The 24,441-nt window shown below is 36.5% G+C and overlaps 1 protein-coding gene across 1 annotated transcript in view; it reads left to right on the forward strand.

Moving 5' to 3' along the window:
* Positions 1-8,051, forward strand: part of LOC117291943 — a 37,699-nt gene extending 29,648 nt beyond the window's left edge. The window contains exon 3 of the mRNA XM_033773964.1: positions 6,938-8,051. Coding sequence (XP_033629855.1) covers positions 6,938-7,038 — 101 coding nt within the window. The 3' untranslated portion in view covers positions 7,039-8,051. The remainder of the gene's footprint in view (positions 1-6,937) is intronic.
* The last annotated feature ends 16,390 nt before the right edge of the window (positions 8,052-24,441 follow it).

Raw genomic sequence — 24,441 nt, forward strand, 5'->3', positions numbered from 1 at the left:
TCTGTTCCTGATTTGCTCGTAATTGTTTTTCGTTGGGTTGTTACTTAACACCAACCAATTGAGCTGCTGTGACCTGGACGTTTTGTCGTCTAAAAATCACGTTTTATCCCTTTTAAAAGGTTAAAAGGGGGGTCTGCATTTTGGTAATTACTATTATATAAGAAACAATGACCATACAAACTTACATTATAAGAAGCACTGCAGTTGTTTATAAGCTGTAACATTTTGCGAAACAATTCACTTCAAATGAATGTGGTTTTAGAGAGAAGGATTCAAAACATTTCAATCTGAGAAAGTTTCTCATATTTTGTGTCCCATTTACGGATCATTCTTCCTGCGTGGACAAACGGCTCGGGGATCTTCGGCAATAGGCAACAATGCTAACACCTTTTTAACGAAATTTTCACAGTTCAGTTTAATTGTATAATTAATCTACATTTTTTCACGTTTGATAATCGTCAACGAACAGTATTCTCACTCAGTGTATCTCAACATACGCATACAATAACAAACCTGCGAAAATTTGGGCTCAAATTATTGGTCATCGAATTTGCAAGAGAATATTGAAAGACAAAAAAATACCCTTGTTGACAGAATTTGTGGTTCTTTCAGATGCCTTAAAAGGGCTTCTGCGAAAGTCTTTTATAATTTGAGTGAAAAATTAGCTTTGTTCAAAAACTTCAGAGGAAGCCGTTTCTCACAATGTTTTATATTATCAACAGCTCTAAGTTTGTATGCTAACAAATTAAATTAATTAATTACCATTATATTATCCAGTGCCTTTAAGTGTTTTGTTGTATCAGAAAGCAGACAACAAAATGCATTTTAAGTCTTTTAGTTTGTCAACTAAATAACTGAGACAATGCATTTATTTTAATCAAAGCTTTTTCTAGGCTAAAACCTTTTTTTCTGTTTCGATTTTATTGACGCATTCCCTATTCAAGAGTCCATATCTTTCCTCCATAATGAGTATGTACCTGTGATATTTCAGTAATAAGCAGCGAAAATATACTGTTACTGAAGGTGTCTGTCGTATGCTAAAGAAAAAGCCTAATTGTATCGTGTTACGTAGTGGTACAATTCAATATATTATAATATACAAATGGCATATGCGCCTCTAACAAGAGTGCAACAAAAAAGTTCAACACAAAGTACAATTAACCTCGCATGGTTATCAAAAGTCGATGCTATGGAAACAAAACCAGAATTGGCCAGAAAAAAAGCTGACCAAAACACGTGTGACAATTGCTTGTGGGGTAAGTTCTATTTTCATCTCAAAACATGTCCTGGATTTGGGGCTATAGTTCTATCAAACCATAAACATGCACAATAATATCCAGCCTGGGTTGATTTCACGTGTTAAGCATTGCCTTCTTGGTTAGCCGGCGGGAAGGATGGTGGATGGTGGCCGCATTGCGGGTATAAAGTTAACCCCCCCCCCCCCTACGTCAACAACCAGCCCTGGCCCCTTGGTGATGTTACCAGAACATTGCAAATTACATGCTTGGCAATCATATTAATCGAAAAGTCGAAAGACCTCCAAGATGTTTGACTTTAAGAACCCTATAGCAGTTTTTACTTACGGAATTTTCTTCGAAGGTTGCTCAAAACCAAATTCACCAAGTTGGCACGGTATATAGTTCTAATAGTGTTGTGGCGTATTTGCCTTTTGATCGAGATTTTGCGCTGAAAGTGACATTCAAATACAATTCGAAGTCACAACTGTCAAGAACGAATATCACGCTATCCTACCCTAGATTATAAAATAACGCATTTTGTTGACGAGTTATATTGTCATTTTAACTCAATATCCGCGCTTATAATATACTAACTTACTTTTTTTACTCAAGGAAAGAAAAAATCTCGAAATCTTGTTTTGAAAAGCCTTTTCGCTATTACTGTTTCTGATCAAAACTCTCCACGCCGTTCGGTGTTTTTTTTTCGAGAGCCTAACGGTTGTGAAAAAATACTTTCCAAATTTTAAATGATTAACCACTTAATTAACTATACGGGGAAAATATCCCGAATTATACGTGACGAGGACGTGTTCTGCGCTAACTTGTAAACATTTTACGGAAAACTAAAGGAAATAAACACACCTTGCTGACGTCAGTGTACAAGAGAATAATTTGTCAATTTTTTAATTAAAAGTTGCATTTGTTTTCAGCTGTAAACGATTGATAACAGAGTTCTTAAGAGGGTAGAATACATTAAAAAGTAGGATTTCGAGGCATGTAAACATTACAAAAAATACCCCAGTCTACAGTAAAGAAGGTGCTACAAGTTTAAGTTATTCCAGTTTCCCTGTTATGTTTCGAAAATATATACTTCCCATTAATTATTTCCTGTTCTGTTGCGATTCTAGTTTGACCATTAATCGCCTTCAATACGTCATGAAATAATAACTATACATTCAAGAGGTTGTTTTTTTATTTATTTTTTATTGGAAACATTTCCAATTTTCAATTTTAACTCGAGCAAGCAAGAACAATGTTTTAGGTTGTTGTTTGAGAGAATGACAATGCAGCGGTAGCATTTAGTTTAAAGACAGTGGACACCATGGTAATTGTCAAAGACTTGTCTTCACAGTTGGTGTATCTCAACATATGCATAACATAACAAACCTGTGCAAATTTGAGCTCAATCGGTCATCGAAGATGCGAGGTATTAATGAAAGAAAAGAAAAAATACCTTGTCGCACAATGGTCACACGAAGTTTTGTGCTTTCAGATGCTCGATTTCGAGACCTCAAATTCTAAATCTGAGGTCTCAAAATCAAATTCGTTGAAAATTACTTCTTTCTCCAAAACAACGTCACTTCAGAGGGACCTGTTTCTCGCAATGTTTTATACTATCAACCTCTCCCCATTACTCGTTACCAAGAAAGGTTTATGATAATAATAAAAACTGTGTAATTATCAATAGTGTCCACTGCCTTTAAATTATGGGTTTTGTTTCTGTCACACAGTTTATATCACGTTCATATTATGAGTAACTCAATGTTGCCTCAGCTAGTCATCTGACTTATCATTGCGGCGTAATAACTATTTTGTAGTGCGTGAGCGACTCGACCTACTTCTTAAGCTGTAAAATATAATGTGTAGATTCAGAATAATAAATGAAGAGATTAGTTTGCTTTCATCTCTAAGTAAATTCGCTGGAAAACCGTGCTTCGAAATAGTTGGAATAAACAGGTTGAAAACGTTTATTCTTGAATTTTGTGTCGCTAACGATCCATGCCTCGTCCTTGCGCAAATATTTTCCTTCACTCCGCCCAAACAATGTAATCACCGCCTGAATTGCTTTTCGTGTTGACTCCCTTGAATTCAGACCACTGCTGAACAAGGAGCAAACACATCTTATTGTCCGACTTGACGGAAGACTATATAGCCCTGCCTAAACGACCTCTTCAAACACTTTTATTCTCCGACTTCTGCCCTTCAATTTATCTGAGCTATTTACTCCAAAAGCTTTGTATAGATGTTTTTTTTTTTTTTTTTTAAGAGTGATAACATCACTCTGAGAACGTGGTTACATCTAGACAAGCTGACTGTGGTATATAAAGCTCAATTTTAAGGGGAAATTTAAGATATGGTGTCGAGTATCAGTGTTATATCACATTGGCTTTGAAATATGGCAGTTTATGATTGTGAATCCGAGCACCTTGCATTACGTCGTTTCACTCCGTCTATTGTCATAAGACTGATATAATGATCACGGGTCTCAGTATCATAATGGATGCCTGCCTCCATGAATTGGTACAACTCCAGCTAATATAGCTAATAACTACATTCGACTTATTGACTTCAACTTATAGAAGAAAAGCGAAATGGACGTGCATTGTTTGATCGGTATACTTGTCCAAGAAGTCCACAGGCAAACTATTCGGGTGAAATCGAACCCACGACCACTCTGTGTACTACAGTACAATACAATACAATACAACTTTATTGTCCCTGCATGGGAAATTCCTTTGGCCTTATTGCTCACATAAAAATACAGACAGCAGTAAAAAGGGGATAAACCTTACCACAGAAAAATAGTGGGCCTAATAAATACAGAGTTAAAAAGTGAACCACGGACAGATAAGGGCATTATACGGAAAAGAACACTAAACAACAACATAAGTAAAAATGCACTTACAACAAAGGCGTTTAGATACAGAATGATAGAGCAACTTCAAGCTGGCCATTGTGAGAGTGTATGTCTTAAAAGGCAAAGTCTACCTTTAGTTTTTGGAACCGTTAGATTATTTCAATCACATGAAAGTTTCATTTCAATGGTGGTCGCGTTTTTCAGATAATGCCCGACAATCCGAATCTGTTGTGTCCACGCACAGGATTAATAATCCCCGTATCCAGTTTTAGAAACGTTACTGCGGTAACGCTTTTCATATTCAAAGTTTGGGGCATAAAAACTAATATTTTCTCAAATAACCACATTAGTTTGAAGTGAAATGTTCCTCAAAATACTTTAACATACCGAAAGCTTCTAATTTAGGCCTCTAACAGAAGTGTGTATTGCCATTAATTATTGTGTAATACGTTTTTCGCCATATATCGAGAACAAATCTGAAATGTATTTCCTCTGAAGTTTGTAATAAGTTACTGTCTACGCACTAATGTAGAATAGTCACATTAGAACCACCTTAGAATTGCCAACAAACTCTCACAATCTATCAAGCAGCAACTCACTGTGTACAGACATGGACGGGCATGGCTACGTGGCGTTGATCCTAAGCTGCTACCTATTTACTCAAGTAATGGACCGGTACTAACGAGTCCAAAGCAAAGTTTACCCTTCATCTTGGCTAAAAGTCTCCGTCGTAGAAATTCTGTCTTCATTGTGTATCATCAAGCATTCAAGCAATTTTTTAATACGTTAAGTCGATGTGTTGTAAATGGTGTGTGCAGATATTTTGCGTTAATCGCTCGCAAAATGTGTTGAACCTTTTGCTGTTTGTTTCGTCATAGTGACGTCATTTTTGTTCTTTAAAACCACTGTACACTGTTGGTAATTACTTGAAATTGCTATTAGCGTAAAAAATGTTCATTATAACAAGCAATGGAGAGCTGTTGGTAGTATAACTCATTGAGAGAAACGGCTCCCTCTGAAGTAACATAGTTTTTGAGAAAGAGGTAGTTTCTAACTGACTGAAAGCACGCACAATCTTGTGTGTAACAAGGGTGTTTTTCGTTCATTATTCTCTTGCAACTTCGATGACCGATTGAGTCCAAATTTTCACAGGTTTGTTATTTTATGCCCATGTTGGGATACACCAAGTGGGAATACTGGTCTTTGACAATATTACCAAAGGTGTCCAGTGCCTTCCAGGGTGCCAGCAGTTGGTGGGTGAGCACTTACCCTTCAAGTGCCGATCCAAGTGCATTTTCTCTAAGGTCATGTTCTTTTTTCTTAATCAATACAAATGTAAGTGAGAAAAAAAGGAAGACTGTACGTTTACTAGGTTAATAATATTTGCCTGGTAATATTTGCGCAGAAACCTATTGATCGGTGTTACATATGACTCCGTTTATTGAATTTAAATTATTCAGATTCCTCATCGTGGCGAGGCCTTGACAAACTGTAGACTGATTGCCGGCAACTGAGGTTGAGTTCCAAGTAAAGATCAGATCTGCCGAGCTGTTTATAATTACTCCCAATATGTTCACACTGTTGAACAATAGAGAAATTACAATGAAGGTCAAAATACCTTTTTTATTTTTATTTTATTTAATTTTTCATTATCTGAAAAGAATTATCAAAGCTTAGGATGGGTTGATTTTTTGTTTCATTCTTTTGGTAGATTTTTTGTTTCTATTTGTTCTTTCTTTTTCTTTTGTTTTCTTTTTTTTTTTAGATTGCGTTAATTACGTGCGGTGAGAATTACTTTTTTATGATACACATTTGGTGAATGTTTATAAAACGATGTTTTCAGAATCAATATTCTGTGTCGAGTAATGCCTTTCAAAATTGCCATAAAATCATCGAAATACTTCCGATATTTACATTCATTTCATAATAGCCGGTGTCGTACTTGAAGTGAGAAAAACACAAAAATATCAGTCGTCGATTTCACAAAGAGTTAGGACTCGTCTTATCTCGAGTAAGGACGAGTAACTCGTCCTAACTTAGGATTAATCTTAAGGTCTGCATGCTACAGTGCAGGGTTGGGACTCGTCCTAAGTCCTAAGATTAGTCTTAAGTTAGGAAGAGTTTTGTGAAATCGGCTTTTTATACTCAATCTGGAATATTGAAGAACAAAAGGAAAATATAGTATATTTGTCGAAACCCATATATTTTTAACCATTATATTGTAAGGTGGCAAGCTAGTTGATACACAAATGGTGTCAAGTGTTCTGTCTTATCGCGGTGGCTCATATTATTCGCTAATTACGGAAACAAAATTATGGCGTAATTGCATTATATCAGCGAATGCAACATAAAACTGCACTTTTTTCGCACCAACGGCGATATACATTACGGCGATCTACAACTCAAAAGTGCGGCGATAGATCCCAATAAAATACGGAGATATGACGCAATAGAACGGCGTTATATTGCAACAAAGTACGGAGATATGACGCAATACGGAGAGATATCGCAATAAAATGCGGCAATATATAAACGCAACTGTACAGCGATACTACGCAATAAAATAGACCAACGGCGATATAAACGTATAATCTGCATCTGTTAGCTACTGTACAAACACCTGATGTGGCTATCCCGTGGCTATAATTATAGTATAGCAAAATATCCCAGTACTTCGTCGATAATAACGCCGTGGAACACAGGTTTTCTATAGGAATTGAGTCATTGAACATATCACACCATACAACAAACATTATTAATGTGTAGACTTCTGTCCGTCCCTAAGCTACAGATAACTGTTTATCAATTGACATATTCTTCTCATGCTTTTATCTTACTACAGGTGATGACTGGGAACCAGTGACGTCAAGTCGAAAGCAACAATCCGAGAATGCGCACAACGTGTACCGCCACCAACCGCTTTTCTCAGCGGACATATTGTAGAATAGACGAGCGAAATTTAAATTTTTATTTTCTTTAATCCTGAAAACAAAACTACTTTAAAAAAATTATGCCGTACGTATTTTTGCAGTCTTTTAAGGCTTACTTTTTAAAGTTTATTTCATTGTCAGACATTCCTTCTGTCGACTTCTCCTCAATCTGAAATGCTTTTCAAAACAATTGCATAATTTCATCCATGCTTTTTGCACCACTTCAAATTTCCTGTGAACGTGACGGTTTTCATAATGTTTAAATGGCAACAATAAACTCAAAAATGATTCCGTGGTTTTTGTTTTTGTTTTTTTAATGGCGAGCCACTGCTAACACCCTTCGCCTTATAAGCACAATGACATGACGAAAGTCAACTCTATTGTCTTGATAGCGAAACAATGGTCCTTTATTCAGAACAATCGTAATGTAGAGTATTGTTCAAAACATGAAATTTCAACAATGCATATCGTCAAGGTCTCTTTACCCTTTTTGTTTAGGAATAAGTTCCTTTCAACAACGGAATATCTTACGTCTCACGAATTTTTCATATGTTTATCTTTCCAAGATAAAACATCGAATTTTTGTTTTAAAAACATGCATTTTTGTTTCATACGAGGACCGTCTAGACACAATGACAACATAATCCATCTACATGGACAGTATTTTGATTATAACTTAACCCGTACAGATCGTCATATCATTGTTCATGTCATTCGATGATACTTTTTATTGTCGTTGATCATTTCTTGGAATGTCATTAGATTAAAGCGTAGCTCATGTCCTAGTTATTATTATTATTATTAAAATTATTACTCATAGCTGTTTTTAATTAATTTTAAACAGTTTAATTTTACTGCCTGCCTTGAGGTTAAACAAAACACTGTAAAAAAGAATCCTGAAGGATTCCACAATAAATTGTTAAGTATTAATTGTGAAATACCTGTGGGAAATTAAACAGTTTTTGTTAGTGTGCATTTTGCTCAAGGAAATTACAAGTAAAGGTTTCAAGTTCTTAGAACAGTTTCGATTTGCTTAAATGATAAACTTTATTCTTTATGGCTTGTTGTCCTTCGTTCGATCTTTAGGCCTTTCCAGTCTGCGTTCTGTTTGTTTTTTGTTTTTTGTTTCGGCTTTTTGTTTATGTTACTCTCAAATTAATATCTATGATCTATAGACAACAGTTTAAAGGCAGTGGACACTATTGGTAATTACTCAAAATAATTATCTGCATAAACCCTTTCTTGATTACGAGTAATGGGGAGCGGTTGATAGTATAAAACATTGTGAGAAACAGCTCCCTCTGAATTAATGTAGTTTTCGAGAAAGAAGTAATTTTCAACGAATTTGATTTCGAGACCACAGATTTAGAATTTTAGGTCTCGAAATCAACTTTCGTGTGACCATGGTGCGACAAAGGGTGTTTTTTCTTTCATTAATATCTCGCAACTTCGACGACCGATTAAGCTCAAATTTTCACAAGTCTGTTATTTATTGCATATGTTGAGATACACCAAGTTAGAAGATTGGTTACCAATAGTGTGCACTGTCTTTAAAGTACTTGTTTTATAGTTAAGATTTGTCTGTCCACAAAGGTACTAAGTGATTAATGCATTACGTGTACACAGCTTTGTTAAAGGGTTTACACGCGATCATAGATTTAATAGTAGGGTACACTTTAATAGTTAACAAAAACAAGATGTTTTGAATGAGCGTCTTAAAGACACTGGACACCTTGGGTAATTACTCAAAATATTAGCATTCAAATGTATTTGGTAATGACAGGAGCATTGGTGATGTTTGGATGATTTGAAAATAAAGCAACTATTAAAGAACCAGAAGGGTATCAATATGGACCAAAATTAATCTCCTGTTTCATCTCTGTTTGATTTTGGGCGGGGGTAAATGCCGAGGAAAAGATTTGATGTTAAATAGTCGTTGTTATCCTCTATTTTAAAATCATGCACCAAATAAAATTGTCTTCTAAATCGAATACATCCCCCTTGACCCTTTCTGTCTTGACGATTTTCAATTTATTTGCTAGTCAGTGACTAAATAACGTGTGAATTTTTGTTTTGACCCTTGCCTATAGGGTTACCATGAACCAGCGTTTATAAGACATATTATATGTCTGATGGTATGGACTGTCCGACAACTGTCATAAGAACGCCAAAATTGCTGAATAGAAAGCACTAATGGACTCTATGGGTTTGAATTGACCCGTAATCTGAGACAACTCGACCCAAATATTTCTTGACATTCGAGCTCTTTTTGTGTACAATTTACTATCGCATTTATATTGTGAGCGGCACAGTGACTTTCCAAAAATGCAAATAAACATCTTGATAGAATAAAATATTAAAAGAAAGAAGACTGTTTCCTAATAATTATTTATTTACATATTCACGACATAAGTTAAGATGGCTGACGATGGGGCAAGTTGTTACCGTTTTGTTAGTTTGCCACCATATTATATTTGCTCGACGGTTCAGAATACTTTCTAAATTGCATATAATTATTACAAAACCCAACACGATTGGTCATCTCTAAACATTCTGCGTAATTATCTGCACTGTCGAACTTAATCGCAAGTATTGAGAAATGGGTCGTCATAATATTAAATTAGCCCACGTTTGCACTGTTCAATGGTTGCCCCCCCCCCCCCCCAGATTTTGCATGTTTACGATGTTACTTTTGGTTTTGGGGAGGGGTGGTTCGGAGACGGGCAAATTGTTTTACATTCCTTTATCTTTCATCAGAAGTCCAATCTGGGAATAGTTGCACAATGTAGCCTGTCCCTTTAAGGCAGTGAACACTATTGGTAATTACTCAAAATATTGATTAGCATAAAACCTTTCTTGAGTAATGGGGAGAGGTTGATGGTATAAAACATAGTGAGAAACGGCTCCCTCTGATGTAACGTAGTTTTTGAGAAAGAAGTAGATTTCCACGAATTTTGATTTCGAGACCTCGAGTTTAGAATTTAAGGTCTCGAAATCAAGCATCTGAAAGCACATAACTTGGTGTGACAAGGGTGTTTTTTCTCTCATAGTTATCTTGCAACTCCGACAACCAATCAAGCTCAATGTTTCACAGGTTTGTTTTTTATGCTTATGTTGAGATACACCAAGTGAAAAGACTGGTCTTTGACAATTACCAATAGTATCCAGTGTCTTTAACAAGTAATAGGGAGAGGTTGATAGTATTGTTAGAAACGGCTCCCTCTGAAGTGACGTAGTTTTCGAAAAGAAGTAATTTTCCACGAATTTTGATTATGAGACCTCATAATTAGATTTGTTTTCATTATTATCTCGCAACTTCGACGACCAATTGAGTCCAAATTTTCACAGGTTTGTTATTTTATGCATTTTATACACCAAGTGAGAAGACTTGTCTTTGACAATTACCAAAGGTCTCTTTAGTATCTTTAATTAATTTGACGAACACGATAGGCATTCTGCCCCTACCCTACGGAGGATGGCACGACCTTGGGTGAACACGTTCACTTCCATCATTAATCAAACATTTTGTTTATGAAGTGAGTTCAACACGCTAAAGAAACACATGCTGTTTCACAATCCTTACTTTAAACAGGAAGACAAAATAAACAAAATTCATGGTTGTTTAAAGAGTAATTAGTAATGTAAGATTTTCTCTTTCGAGCAATATAACTAGAAACCAAGAAAGGTTTACCCATGCATCTTGGACATCGCTATATGAGCAGATAAGTTCTAATTAAAGCCTAGATCATTATGTTAGAAATACAACAAATACTGATAGACATGGGTTAAAGTAGACTTGATTCAAGTCGTTCTCGATCGTGCGAGAGGTCCGCCGTCAAAAAATATGGCCAGTTGGTCCCGAGAAAGGGAGTTTTCTGATGTTAGGCGATGGGACTGAAAATAAAAGGACTCTCACGGGATTGGGACTTGAGTCAAGTCTAGGGTTAAAGTTAAAGGCCTGTAAATGATATCGTTTTTTAATAAGATTTAAAACATTGACGTTTGACGTGAAGTGGTATGTATTGAATGACAACTCAAGCAAACTGGCGATGGGGCTGGGTTAAAACGCGTAGGCTTAAGACAGACATTTCATTCTTGTTGTAACGTAATAAGGGCCCAATTTCATAAAGCTATTAAGCAGAAAATACTGCTCAACAAATTTCTTTACTGAGCATAAAATGAGTGTAAACTTTGTGGAGTTTTGGCTGTGTTAACATTCTGTTAAGCAAGATTTTTCTCTGCTTAGCAAATGTGTATGCTTACATGCTTCGGGCAATTGGGCCCAGTAAGTCATCGGTCTTCATGGAGACTCGATTATGTTATCATTGTGTTGAATGCCTACCCAAAGTTGTGTACAATAAAAGATTGGGATTTACTGTTAAAACCGTTTTGACCTGATTGTATGTTGAGTGATGTTGAGTGATGTATAATGATTGCGACATATTGAACGATTGCGTGTATTTAAGACAAGCATTTAGTAAAGCAGGCTTATTACAGCGCACGTATCCACCAATAAGGTAATGAAGTCGTTGGAACAAAGGGAGACACTTTTAAACACAGGTTTTAAAGACTTTACAAGGCCGATTTATAGCACTTCGTGAGCGAACTGCCATTGATGTCTATTTCTGAAACATTTCTTGTAGATTGCCTCAAAGATGTAAGTACAACTCACCTGCTTTGATATGAGTGACACAAATTATGCATTCATGGGAATATTTTGTGGAAAATATCCGGAGGGTAGCGAAGTGTAATGTTAGTTGTGGGTTTTTTTGTGCATGCATAATAAACTGGAACTAATGATTGCGCTTGCAGGCTCAATGTTTGACAGGAATTTCAAGTTCACCGCGAACTATTGATAAATCAATATTTTGTCTCAGAAATTTTACCTGCCCTTTTTTTTCCTCACACGACGAGCATCAATTCAGCAGAACAAATCTATCTTCATCACTTAAGCCGCTTTCCTGTATCTACTGGAAATTGACGTTTTCACTGACATATACCTTTATAATTGATTTAATGTCATATTTACAGACAATGGTTCCACCGCTTGGCCACATGACTTAGCCCCTGGTTTGACTTAAAGCCTTTCCGTAAAATGAGCCACTTAGTAGAAATAACTTTGACTCCATGCACCGCACACAGAATAACAAACACTACAGTCCATTTGCCAATATTCCAAAGTTAAAAATGAACGCTATGTTTTTTTTTATTCCAATTAAATTATTACAACCGTTGTCCACAACAGGCGTTTTTTTAAATTTATTAATCAAGTTATTTAAATGACTGTAGGTTTTTTGATGTGTTCTCTAAACAGCACACGCCCCTAACGATAAACGTTTCCGGGTGCAATTTTTATAAGTGGACATAATGCATCGCTTAATACTATAATAATTGCAGGTATACGCCATCAATTATCCTTCAGTGACTGTGCTTCTCTGTGGCAAAAAAAGTTGTATTTAGAACGGTGTAAGGGGAAATACACAACTACATTTTTGACATTGTCTTAAAGCCATTATACACTTTCGGTACAGATATTTTTTTACAAATAACTTACAGGGTTTACAGAAGGTAATGGTGAAAGACTTATCTTGAAATATTATTCCATGAAATGCTTTACTTTTTGAGAAAACGTTAAAACAATATCAATTCTCGATAGCGAGAATTACGGATTTATTTTAAACACATGTCATGAAACGGCGAAACGTGTGGAAACAAGGGTGGGTTTTCCCGTTATTTTCTCCAGACTCTGATGACCGATTGAGCCTAAATTTTCACAGGTTTGTTATTTTATATATAAGTTGTGGTACACGAAGTGTGGGCCTTGGACAATAATGTTTACCGAAAGTGTCAAATGGCTTTAATTGGCCCTGTTCAATAATATAATACACAATAATATCGAAGTCTTATATAGCGCACGTATCTACAGACAAGGTACTCAAGGCGCTGAGTATATACAAACTTTCAGAAAGATAGGTTATTGCAGTGATGAATTCTGAGACCCAATTAGTTAGCACCTTATAAGGGTTTACAATGAGTACAGCCACAGCCAGGAACAGCGGGGCGAACCCCTTCTCTTTTCGATAAGTCCACTGGGTTCTTTTACATGCGTTACACAACACATGGGACCATGGGACCAACGGCTTTACGACCCATCCGAAGGACGAAGACATGGTTAAGTGTCTTGCTTAAGGACACAAGTGTCACGGCTGGGGATTCGAACCCACACTCTGCTGATCAGAAACACAAGAGTTTGAATTCGGTGATTTTAACCGCTCTGCCACGACACTTCCGTCATCATCACGACAATCTTCGTTGAGCCATTATTGAAGTCAATGTCTTCGTTTGTCATACAGTGTATTGCGCATTTAAAGGGAATGTCTACGCACCATCAAGCTAAAGAAAGTACAAACCATAAAAAACCTGCAGCAGCTTTCGATAGTATAAAGCATTTTGAGAAACATTTCACTTCAAAGTGATGTGGTTTTACATACCGAAATGTCACTATGGGGACAAAGTGGAGGGGGTTGGCATATAGAGGGGGGCCTTAAAGCCTCCTCATCCATACCGCCATACCAATGGGATTCAACTCCCATCTCAGACAGACCAGAGCCTTGCACATGCATTGGGACTTGAGTCGCTATACTGATTGCGTGGGTTTTCCCTATTGGGGGTTTCACCGCCCACAGCTTAAACTGACCATTACTCACTCACTGTGTATCCTATTATTGGCGCTAATTGTGCTGTTGAGGTGCAATAATGAAATTAAACAAATAAACACCTCAGAAACATAGGAGAGCATCGGGGTACCAATTTGTAAATCAATGAAAAGAGGGCGAGGGTGTTTGGACGAGGCACACTTGAATAACCTGATCTTTTTTTAGAGGCCCGCTCTCCCCGATAACTGCGAAATGTTCCCATATCATTCCGCTTAGGAACCTCAATCCGCAAGCAAAATTTGCGGGGTCATTCACAATATTTAATTTAGTTAATAACAACACAGCCAATGTCGACAGGGATATATGGTAATGCCAATCATAATTTATAAGCTTTGACTGTATATTCATGGTATGTAGGTAAGCCACAACACAAATTGATAGCACTTTATTGTTTACTTTTAATTGTAACAAACCACGGTACACATGTCAAAAAACTCTAGAATAATTGACAAACGGCACCCCATAGGCGTCAGATAAGACCAGGGCCCAATTGCATAGAGCTGTTAAGCACAAAAATCTGCTTAGCATGAAATTTCTTCCTTGATCAAAACAGGTTTACCCGAACCAAATTTCCAAGTGATTTTCAGGATAAGCAAACAAAAGCTGAATACCAGTAACAAGCACTATGTAACAAATGGAAATTGGCTGGTAATCCTGTTTTTATCTGGGAAGAAATTTCATGCTTAGCAAATGTTTGTGCTTAGCAGCTCTACCAAATTGGTCCCAGAACTGGGATGCAGTGAATTCAGTAGATTGTGGCAAATTATCATCGAATCTTTTGCTTTCCACAAACAAAAACTGGCGCCCTCGGACAAAGATTGACAAAATAATAGGGCTAGCTAGCTCAGTAAGTATAGAGCGCTGGTATACGTTAATCCGGAGGTCGTTGGTTAGAGTCCCACCCTAGTCAGTTGTCTTTGTTCAATCCCAAATCAAAAACAAAAACAGTATAACAGGTGGCGTGGAATAGCGACGTGACGTCATAAGTAAACTACGAGCGTGTCAGTGACGTATCAATCATTGGCTGGTCAACCTCAACACCTGTTAAGATCTTCAACAACACCGTTACAAAAGGTAGCGGTCGATTTCTCAAAGATCAATTCCGTTCCCAAAAGAATATTATTAGTTTGAGCAAAGTAAAGGAACTGAATAAGCACGTCCAAATCATGTCAAACCTGGATCAACTGAACCAACTGTATTCGATCGTAAGCATTGTTGATATTGTCATAAATCTAACAGGTCAACGACAGATAATGCCAACGACGGTATATTAATGGCCAGAGTCTCGCAAATTAATACATCATAAACCGCAAGTTGTTTTCGACCCCCTCCAACTATAATCATAGATTTTAGTATTGATGTATTTTTTTTTCTTCATAATGAATATATACATGAACCAAAATGCTTCGGGTTACCATTACAGTAGATTGGTCACCATGCATTAATATTTGAGGAGAAACATGTCAATCAAAATATAGCATGTTTTTGAGCTAGCTTTCTTGGGGTGAAAGAACACGCTAAAATAACAGCAGATTGACCAAAGCCATTCATACTCATAGAAGTTATTTTAATACCAAATTATTTCAGATGTTTTTTTTCCTTTTCTTTTTCTGTTTATCGTTCTGTGGTTGTAACATATAGACAGAGTGTAGTGAATTGAACTGTATTTTACTTTGAAACGATTAGGAATGGAAACTTCTGATGGTTCATTCCTACAAAGCTCAGAGCACAATTCCATATAGCCTGTATGAGAATAAAAACTTGCTAAGCGCATACAAAAATATTGCTTCACAGAAACTGGGTACCAGCCCAAATTCTACAAAGTTTACATTGTTGCAACGGCATGGTGCCCCATTCACCTTTCAGCTTTATGAATATGGCATTGCTTCTTAAATGGATCCCTTAAATGGAAACCTATGTTGTGAAACATGTACTTTACATTTTGTAACAATTTTGTTTAGTTATATATATTTATATGAAAATGTTGAAGATAATTGAATTTCACTATTTGTCCCACGAATAATGAAAATTCATATGCCAAGAAGTGAAAACAATAATTGCATTAAAAAAAAGTACGACGGTATGAAGGGAAGCAGTTCCTTTCATACTCAAACATAGAATCATGATATCTATTATGTTGAAATTCCTGAGATGTATAATTGTTTATCAACTAAAAATAATGAACACGTTACTGAACAATAACATGCGGATTTTTTTTTCTTTTTCTTTCAGATTGTTGCTAAATTAATTTTGCAGGGAGTTCCTGGTAGCCAATTACAACGCGTAATAAATGTCGATTATACCTTGAGGTTTATATTAATAGACGGTTACTGTAAATAAAGTCGAGAGGATGGCTTTAATTGACACGATGCTTTCTAATCAAACAATTATGATTTATTCTGGCGTTATTAATCATCCATCTCTATAGTCCTTGGTTTTTCATTTATCTGTAAGTGATGAGGAGGAAGGTCGGAGAAGGCTGACTAATTTGGTCTCTGTTGAATATCATTCCTGGAACCCCATAGAAACCGCTTATTAAAGGCACCGGACACCTTGGGTAATATTATTGTCATAGACCAGTCTTTTCAATTGGTGTATTCTCAACATATGCACAAAACAACAAACCTGTGAACATTTGAACTCCATTGGTCATCGACATGGCGAGACAATAATGAAAGGAAAAACACCCTTTTCGCACGAAATTATGTGCTTTCAGATGCTTGAATTTTAGACCTCAAAATCCAATTCTGAGGTCTCGAATTCAAATATTTTAAAGAGAAATTACTTCTTTCTTGAAAACGACGTACTTAAGAGGGAGCCGTTTCTCACAATGTTTTATACTATGAACATCTCTCCATTGATCGCTAACAAGTAAGTTTTTATTCCAACAATTATTTTGAGCAATTACCAAAAGTATCCAGTTCCTTTAACCACCGGTTCTTTTCAGAACAAACACTACTCAAAAATAGATATTGGCATGGTGTTACCGCAAACCTCTCTAATAGTTAACTAACATCGATGCATTAAATTTGTGGTCATCACCCAAAGACACTGTATTGTTTGTTCATCAAAATGAATAACGCAAACAGACCAAAAACCTACCAAGTATACAAATCGCAATTCCTTGGATATCATAGCTTCCCCTCGGGGGTAAAATACATTATTATTTTAAAAAGCTTTCACTATTCATTTTCTTCATGAGTGCGTCACTAATGGCAGCGTGCAGTCATGCCAACCTAAACCGATTAATGGATGGTCATGGATACATCATTTTCAGTGGTTTGTATCATTGTTTGATTACTCATTCAACAACATTTTTGAAGCCTCATGTTTCGCTAAGATGCTTTATTTGGTGCTTGATATTTGGCGTGTAATAACCCCTCTCTCAACTCTTGTGTCTTCAGTGCACACAAATCGGCCCCAAATGACACTCAAGGCGCTTTGTAGATTAAAGATGAACAAGAAGACACCGATACATGATCATTTGAAGATAAATATGAAACAGCTGAAGGCCTAAACACAAACAGAAATTTCATCCAGCCCTTAAATGTGAATCTTGGTTTTTTTTTAAGGATTTACGATGGGTAAGGAGTACATGTATGTTGGAGCAGAGGGCTGACACATTTTGGGGTGGGGACTCCCTCTCTCAATGCCTCATCGGGCGTATGTATAATGCATGAAGAGCTCTGTCAATAACGATATTCACACGAAATTGCAAATCAATTTGATTGAATCCCATATACTTTCAAATGTATATTTGCTGTGGGTGGGTGTCATGTAGGTGGGTTTTATAGAAGTACATGGTCATCCTAGAAAATGAACAAACAAATTATTGGAATTGAAAATGTGGGTGGACAATTCTTGTAAATGCTTCAAAATAAAGACAAGACCGCAGTTCAAAAAGGTGCAGCAATAACGAAATGCGAAATTATTATAACTGCGACGCTAAAACATAAATTCGACGCACACAAAAATGGGGGAAAAGACGTCAAATTAAATTCTTGACGTTGCAAATAATATTGACGCAAATGTGGTGTTTAAGTTGTAAAATTATAACGGCTGATGTTGCAAACTCCAACATGCTTAAATTGTCACCCAATAACTCGCGGTCCGAAAATCACATGGTCTGGTACCTATGCTGATCTCTGACTAACTTGAGGCATCTAAGGGAAAATGTTTGAACCTTTAGATAAGGAAATACATTAACAAATTTTATAAAGGTGTGTACGGTTGGTGCCAGACTAAACTGCGTGTTTACATAAACAAAACACTAACGAATGACTCCGTTTGCGACTTGGGGTACCAAATTGTGAACTATATGCAACTACTCGTGTACATTGTGGAAATCTAAAGATTTCACACAAATGTACGATTTGAGGGTACGATTTGGGGTAAATATTTACGCAAAATTAGTTTAAAATTGGTGTTCGATGTCTATCAATCTATCATCTGGTATAGTTTTAACTACCAGTCTGTGTGGAAAGTTCCTTAACTTGAGCTTGATCATTATCGGTGTTGGTTAAAGAGCCCAAGCCATGTGAGTATCGCGAAGATTAACCATAATCGACACACTGCACAGACTGTGGTGTTAAAATTTACACCGCTGGTGTTATCCGATAATGACAGATACCGAAGAGAAAATAAAACTTAACACCCGGTTTGTTAAATCAACACCAATATAATTATTTTCCAGAATACAGTGTTATTTAAAGGAACACGTTGCCTTGGATCGGCCGAGTTGGTCTTCGAAAAGCGTTTGTAACCGTTTGTTATAAAATGCATATGGTTAGAAAGACAATTTAAAAGTAGAATACAATGATCCACACAAATTTGTCTCGAAATTGCGTGGTTTTCCTTTTAATTTGCGAGCTAACACGGTCGGCCATTTATGGGAGTCAAAAATTTGACTCCCATGAATGGCCGACCGTGTTATCCGACGATGTAAAAGGAAAACCGTGCAATTTTGAGGCATGTTTGTGTGGATCATTGTATTCTACTTTTACAACATCTTTCTAACCATATGCATTTTATAACAAACAGTTACTAACGCTTTTCAAAGACCAACTCGACCGATCCAAGGCAACGTGTTCCTTTAAACACCCTTTGTGTAAAGTTAGATTCTTTTTTGGTATTTGTAATAATAATATGACAGCACCCATGATGGCAATTTTAACACCCCATGTTTTGCAGTGTAGATATCGCACAATCTGAGGGTGTATATTAAATGAATACATCGGTTTGGAGAGATATCGATCTGACATCCAGATAGATATATTTTACATGCAATAAGATATACAATAATCTAACATATAGATAAGAACAGATCTTCCACAGATCACTAACCAAAATCCGAACCCCAAAAGCAAGACACAGATGAAAGCTTTCGTCGGCAATTCAAAAGTAAAAACAGGTCCTCAAAGTCTTATATAAATTATACAGAGTCGTAACTCACATCCTCTTATATTAACAACCTGTCTCATTAATAAAATCGTGTAAATATGAAACGACACAACAAGTGTTCTTGGGCGCCCTTTGGGAAAAACGTGTTGAACTCACGAAGGGAGCGTAGACGTGACCAGGCATCAACAGATGGCGGTTTTTAATGGATTTACAAATCCTACTTTATGACTGCCGGAAATCCCTTTTCCGTTGGTGTGTATGGAAACAGATTCATCAGAGAGTACAGAACCAGACGCAAGGGAAGGGAGGGTTATTCTGGGCACTTGGAGCGGCAGCATTGAACAGCCTTCACCGAAATCAAAATAACACCTTTTAAAAAAAGATAACCGTTAACGAAATCGACTAATCGAAATTGCTTTTACGGGAACATTTAAAATCTTTAAATCGAGAAACAAAACATCGTTAGTCGTTAACTGCAAAGATCTTCTGGCGCCTTGTCAAGATTATAAGAACAAATCGTACGATTCTCAAAGGTATTTCTTTGTTTTAAAACAAAGTGCAGATATTGAATAATACAGAATACTTCTTGGTGGGGAGCATTTTATTTAAGCTGTTGATGCCTGTAAAAACATACATATGCACTTGGATCGCAAGAGTCTAGACGAATAGTACAGCCACTGAAAAAAAAAAAAAAAAAGATAGGCTAAGACCCATGTACACTTCTGGACCAATTTAAATTTACACTTTTGCCAACCTAATTCGAAAACGAGAATAGTTTGCAGGATGATGTTGTGCATAACCTGCTCTCTAAGGTCCCTTGTCTCATGAGGCGACTATTGGAGGCAACCAGTGACAGTGCATGCTACACGAAAACTTTGGTAGCACATGAGTCATTCTTCAAACAATGTCTTACGATTCCCCCAACAAAATTAAGAGAACATTCAAAGTGAATGGATTCTCTTCTCTTCCTAGAACTGGTTGACTGTAAGTTGCAACGTGTGCCGTTGCCCTTGATCGACTAAAATATAGATTTATATATTTGTATTTCTGTTGGTGTCCATGTTGTATTAAATGTTTGTTGGACAATTTGAATTTCCTCTCATCATCTTTCCTCCCGTATCGGCAGAAACTTTTTTTTTTTTTTTTTTTTTTTTTTTATTATTGATTATTATTTATTCTTAATATTTTCGCCATTTACACATGACAATAATTTAAATACAGAGCAAGACTATAATCAAAATGAAAAGTGAACATACAATAGAGCCAGCAAAAGGTGGAAAGTGTTAACCTAAAAAATGTGACCTGTGGCCTGTGTTTCCTATAGGCCCTACGCTATAATGTTTCATATTGTTCATCCTCCAACACTTGGTCCGAGATGACCCCTGTAAGTCCGATACACTTTTCTACCTGGAAAGTATGAAGACAGAAGCCGCAGAATAATAATTGCAAACACGGTGTTTAGCACAAAACAAAGAAAAAAGTACAGTGTGTGGTTATATTTTCTTCGTAGTATTTGTCACAAAACCACCCACACGAGCCTCATCCCACTAAATTATTGAACAATTTAAATGCCTCCAGTTGTTGACAGAACCCATCGATCACAGGGCGTCACATATTAATGACGTCATTGACTGCGCTGACAGTGACCTTCCAATGGAGGTGCAAAGTCAGTCGTTCAATTTAGGAAGTCATGCTTTAATTTGATCTAATCCGTGGGGGTAATTAGTGCATGCGCTCAGAAAAGACTTTTCTGGGGGAAAGGAATTCTTCTGGTGTCCAAAGAGATTGCTTTTTCCCTTCATCATTATTCTATAATGTCATGGCTTCAAAGTAATTTTTTCGGAAGGCCGTACCTTATTATTGTCTGCCTAGAACCATATAAGGTCCTTTAGTGCAATTTGTATGGATTTCAAAACTGCCTTTACATGTTTTTTGGAGCTCCTGGTACATTAGGCTTATTGGTCAAGACATAGTCTTCAAAGTATTTGTTTGGCAGAAAGAAACAACCAAAAATTCTTAGTAAAACCTCTTCCTTTTTTTCAAATCTATGCTTTTTATTTTATTTATTGACCTTTTGATCTTTACGTATATGAAACTACTATTCATAAATACCTAAGACAGTTTATCCATTCTGATTGGTCGAGAGGGTATCACGAGGGGTTGTTTGAAGGGATGATATAAAACCAGTAAAAAGTGTTGAAACATGGGCGTGACACCCGAGCTTGCACCTGTGCTTATAAGACAGTTTCTTCATTCCTATTGGTCGTGAGCAACGGCTGGAACAGTGTGCCACATCACGCGATACGCGCGACGCGCACAGCAATCTCCTTATTATGAGTTGTTTACCCGAGGGCCTATACCATTTCATAGCTGGAGGGGTGTTTTGTTGAAAGAAATCATTGAACAATTATAATGTTTGCATTGATGTTTTTTGACCGGAAAGGTATTTATGAATGGGAATCAAAGTGTGTTGAATCGGTTTTCAACTATAGTGGTTTAAACCCGCCGAGGCCTGGCTCTTGATAATATTTACCTCGACTTCGTCTCGGTAAAATTATCGAGAACCAGGTCTCGGCGGGTTTAAACCACTCGTCGAGGTAAATTATCAAGAACCAGGCCTCGTTGGGATAAAACGACTAGTTGAAAACCTCTTCACCACACATTGATTCCCTTATTTTTTTTTTTCTTGAGATCAATGGCCCTTGATAATTGATCTTTACTTCTGAGCAGACCAATGTAGGTCCCATACCATGACCCTATACACCAGTCATCGCAACTCTTCTGACTATGTTATAAGAAGATCGGTTCTGTTCGCAATCTTCGTGAGCTCGACACGACACTGGAAGAAATTACTCAAGTTAGTAAATAAGTTGTATTTATGCAATTTATCTGATCATAAAATAGTGTTATTTGAATGCAGGGTATATGCTTTAGGTAATTACGCCGTAAGTTAACGACTATAAAAAGTGACAGGGTAAAGAACAGCAGCACCGGGGAGCTGTTGATATTAATCAACAACAAAAAGTTATGTTGTTTTATAGAGAAAGAGGAAAATTATTTATACAAAAAAAAGAATCTGGGAAAGGCTTCATGCTTGAATGTTTCCCATGCTGTTAGAAAGCACACTCTCAATTCTATGCAACAAGAGTGTTTGCTTGTTTCATTATTTGTCTTGCAATTTCTAAGTCCAATTGAGGCCAAATTCTCGCAGGTGTGTTATTTTATGCATATGTTGAGTTACACCAAGTGAGAATATTGGTCGTTTACAAAAAGTATACCCTTCCTTTTAAGCCAATCCATTTGTCTTTTCTTGTGCATCAACCTTCAATTGATTATGATCGATCACGGGCCAGTAATGACTTTAATGTTGTTGTGTTTGACTCTCTCCATCTGGCCATTGATCTCCAAAAAAAACAAAAAACATCCCCTCATTGAATATCGTGCATGAAATTTCAAAATTAAATGAAACTGTCAAAAAAGACGGACAATGATAGCATTTTGAACAAACCGGGGAAGTTTACTATGATGGTTTATATTATTAGCAACAGTTAATAAAAAAACTTGAATGTTATAGTATACTCTGAATGGTTATCAAATAATATGTAGAAGATACCTTTGCACAAAGGTTTATCATGCAGTCACGTATTTTTTTTTAAGGGGAATCACTCTTAGAGTGGTATTACAAAACTTTGGTTAGAAGTCCACAGGAGCTTTCGATAATATACAGCACTTTTAGAATCATTTCACTTCGAAGTGGTTATGTCAAAATTAGTTTATATCAGATTTTATGCCCCAAAACTCGAATGTGAGAAGCGTTAGTGCGATAACGCTTCTCACATTGTGTATTCCTATCTAATGGGATTATTCTTCAGTCGCTCCAGATTTCGCGAAATTTTAAAAATGTAAACACCTTCTCTGAAATAGAATTTCAAAAAGTTAGTCTGATTGTAAACAGTCATTAACATTTTATAGGATTAAAGGCACTGTACACGAATTGTCAAAAACCAGTGTTCTCACTTGGTGTATCCCATCAATTGGTCATCAAAGTTGCGAGAAAATTATGAAAGAAAAACACCTTTGTTGAACGAATTTGTGTGCTTTCAGATAGGAATAAAAGACTTCTAGCTAGAAGTCTTTTATTATTTTAGTGAGAAATTACCTCTTTGTCAAAAACTACTTAACTTCAGAGGGAGCCGTTTCTCACAATGTTTTATACTATCAACAGCTCTCCAATGCTGGTTACCAAGTCAGTTTTTAAGTTAATATTTTTTTTGAGTAATTACCAAAGGTGTACCTTCTCTTTAAACTAAAGGAACGGCTCCACAAACCAACGGCACATACTTTGTCTTTAACGAAACTGTATTTATCTGTAAATGACCGTTTATAAAGATAGACAAAAAAAACGCAAATATGTCGCCTCTCCCAAATGAAATTCACTCATCATCTTGACCAATATAGTTTCATCCGACTCAATAAGACTTCACCCCTTACATCGAAAGCTGTCTTCTTAAAGGAGATAAATCGACTTGAGAAGATGACGCGTCTTCAAGAACCGTTTTCAGTGATAAATTACCCCGAGTCAGTGACAAATTGGCGTCTTGCTCACGTATACTTTGTTTGGTTTTGCCTTTTCTACTAACTATAGGCTATATCCGTTTGTTTGATGTTTGTTTGTTAAATTAGAAATACTCATTGCCCATCGGCAATAAAGCGATGACCTGACAGAAAATGTGCTTACGTGCTTTTATCAGCACCTCTTCTCAGAGATGTGACAACTTAAATGTTTAATTAGTAGGCCTATCTCTCATTTTTAAACTAAGTATTCCATTGGTTTTTGGAACCGTTCGGTTGTTCTTATCCTATAATATAGGTTTTCTCAGTCAAATTCGGCAAATGAGCAGTCAAATTCATTTTCATGCGTTCGAATTAAAGCTGTTTTGCCTATCCAGTTGTTACTGCGTTTCAAATGCAGAATTCGGCCATTCAATTTCGTTTAGAGTCGAGTCAAATTCCTTTAGCACTCTGTTCAATTTAGTGTATTGCATTTTTTTTTCGTGACACACCCGTATCAAGAAGCGTCTGGGGGCGAATTTGAATGCTGCTTTGATGAAAACCTTATTTCAAAGGGTGGTTGTGTTTTTTAGATATCGCCGAAAATCCGGAGCAAATTATATGTCCATGCAGGAAGAACGATCTATTATAATAGCAATACACAATCTGGAAGGGGCCATAAAAAGTGATATGTTTTATATAAACACATTTATTACTAAGTGAAACTTTTCTCAAATGTTTTCTTTCTG

The sequence above is a fragment of the Asterias rubens genome, chromosome 6 (assembly GCF_902459465.1).
Source record: "Asterias rubens chromosome 6, eAstRub1.3, whole genome shotgun sequence".
In the NCBI taxonomy this organism is placed as follows: Eukaryota; Metazoa; Echinodermata; class Asteroidea; order Forcipulatida; family Asteriidae; genus Asterias; species Asterias rubens.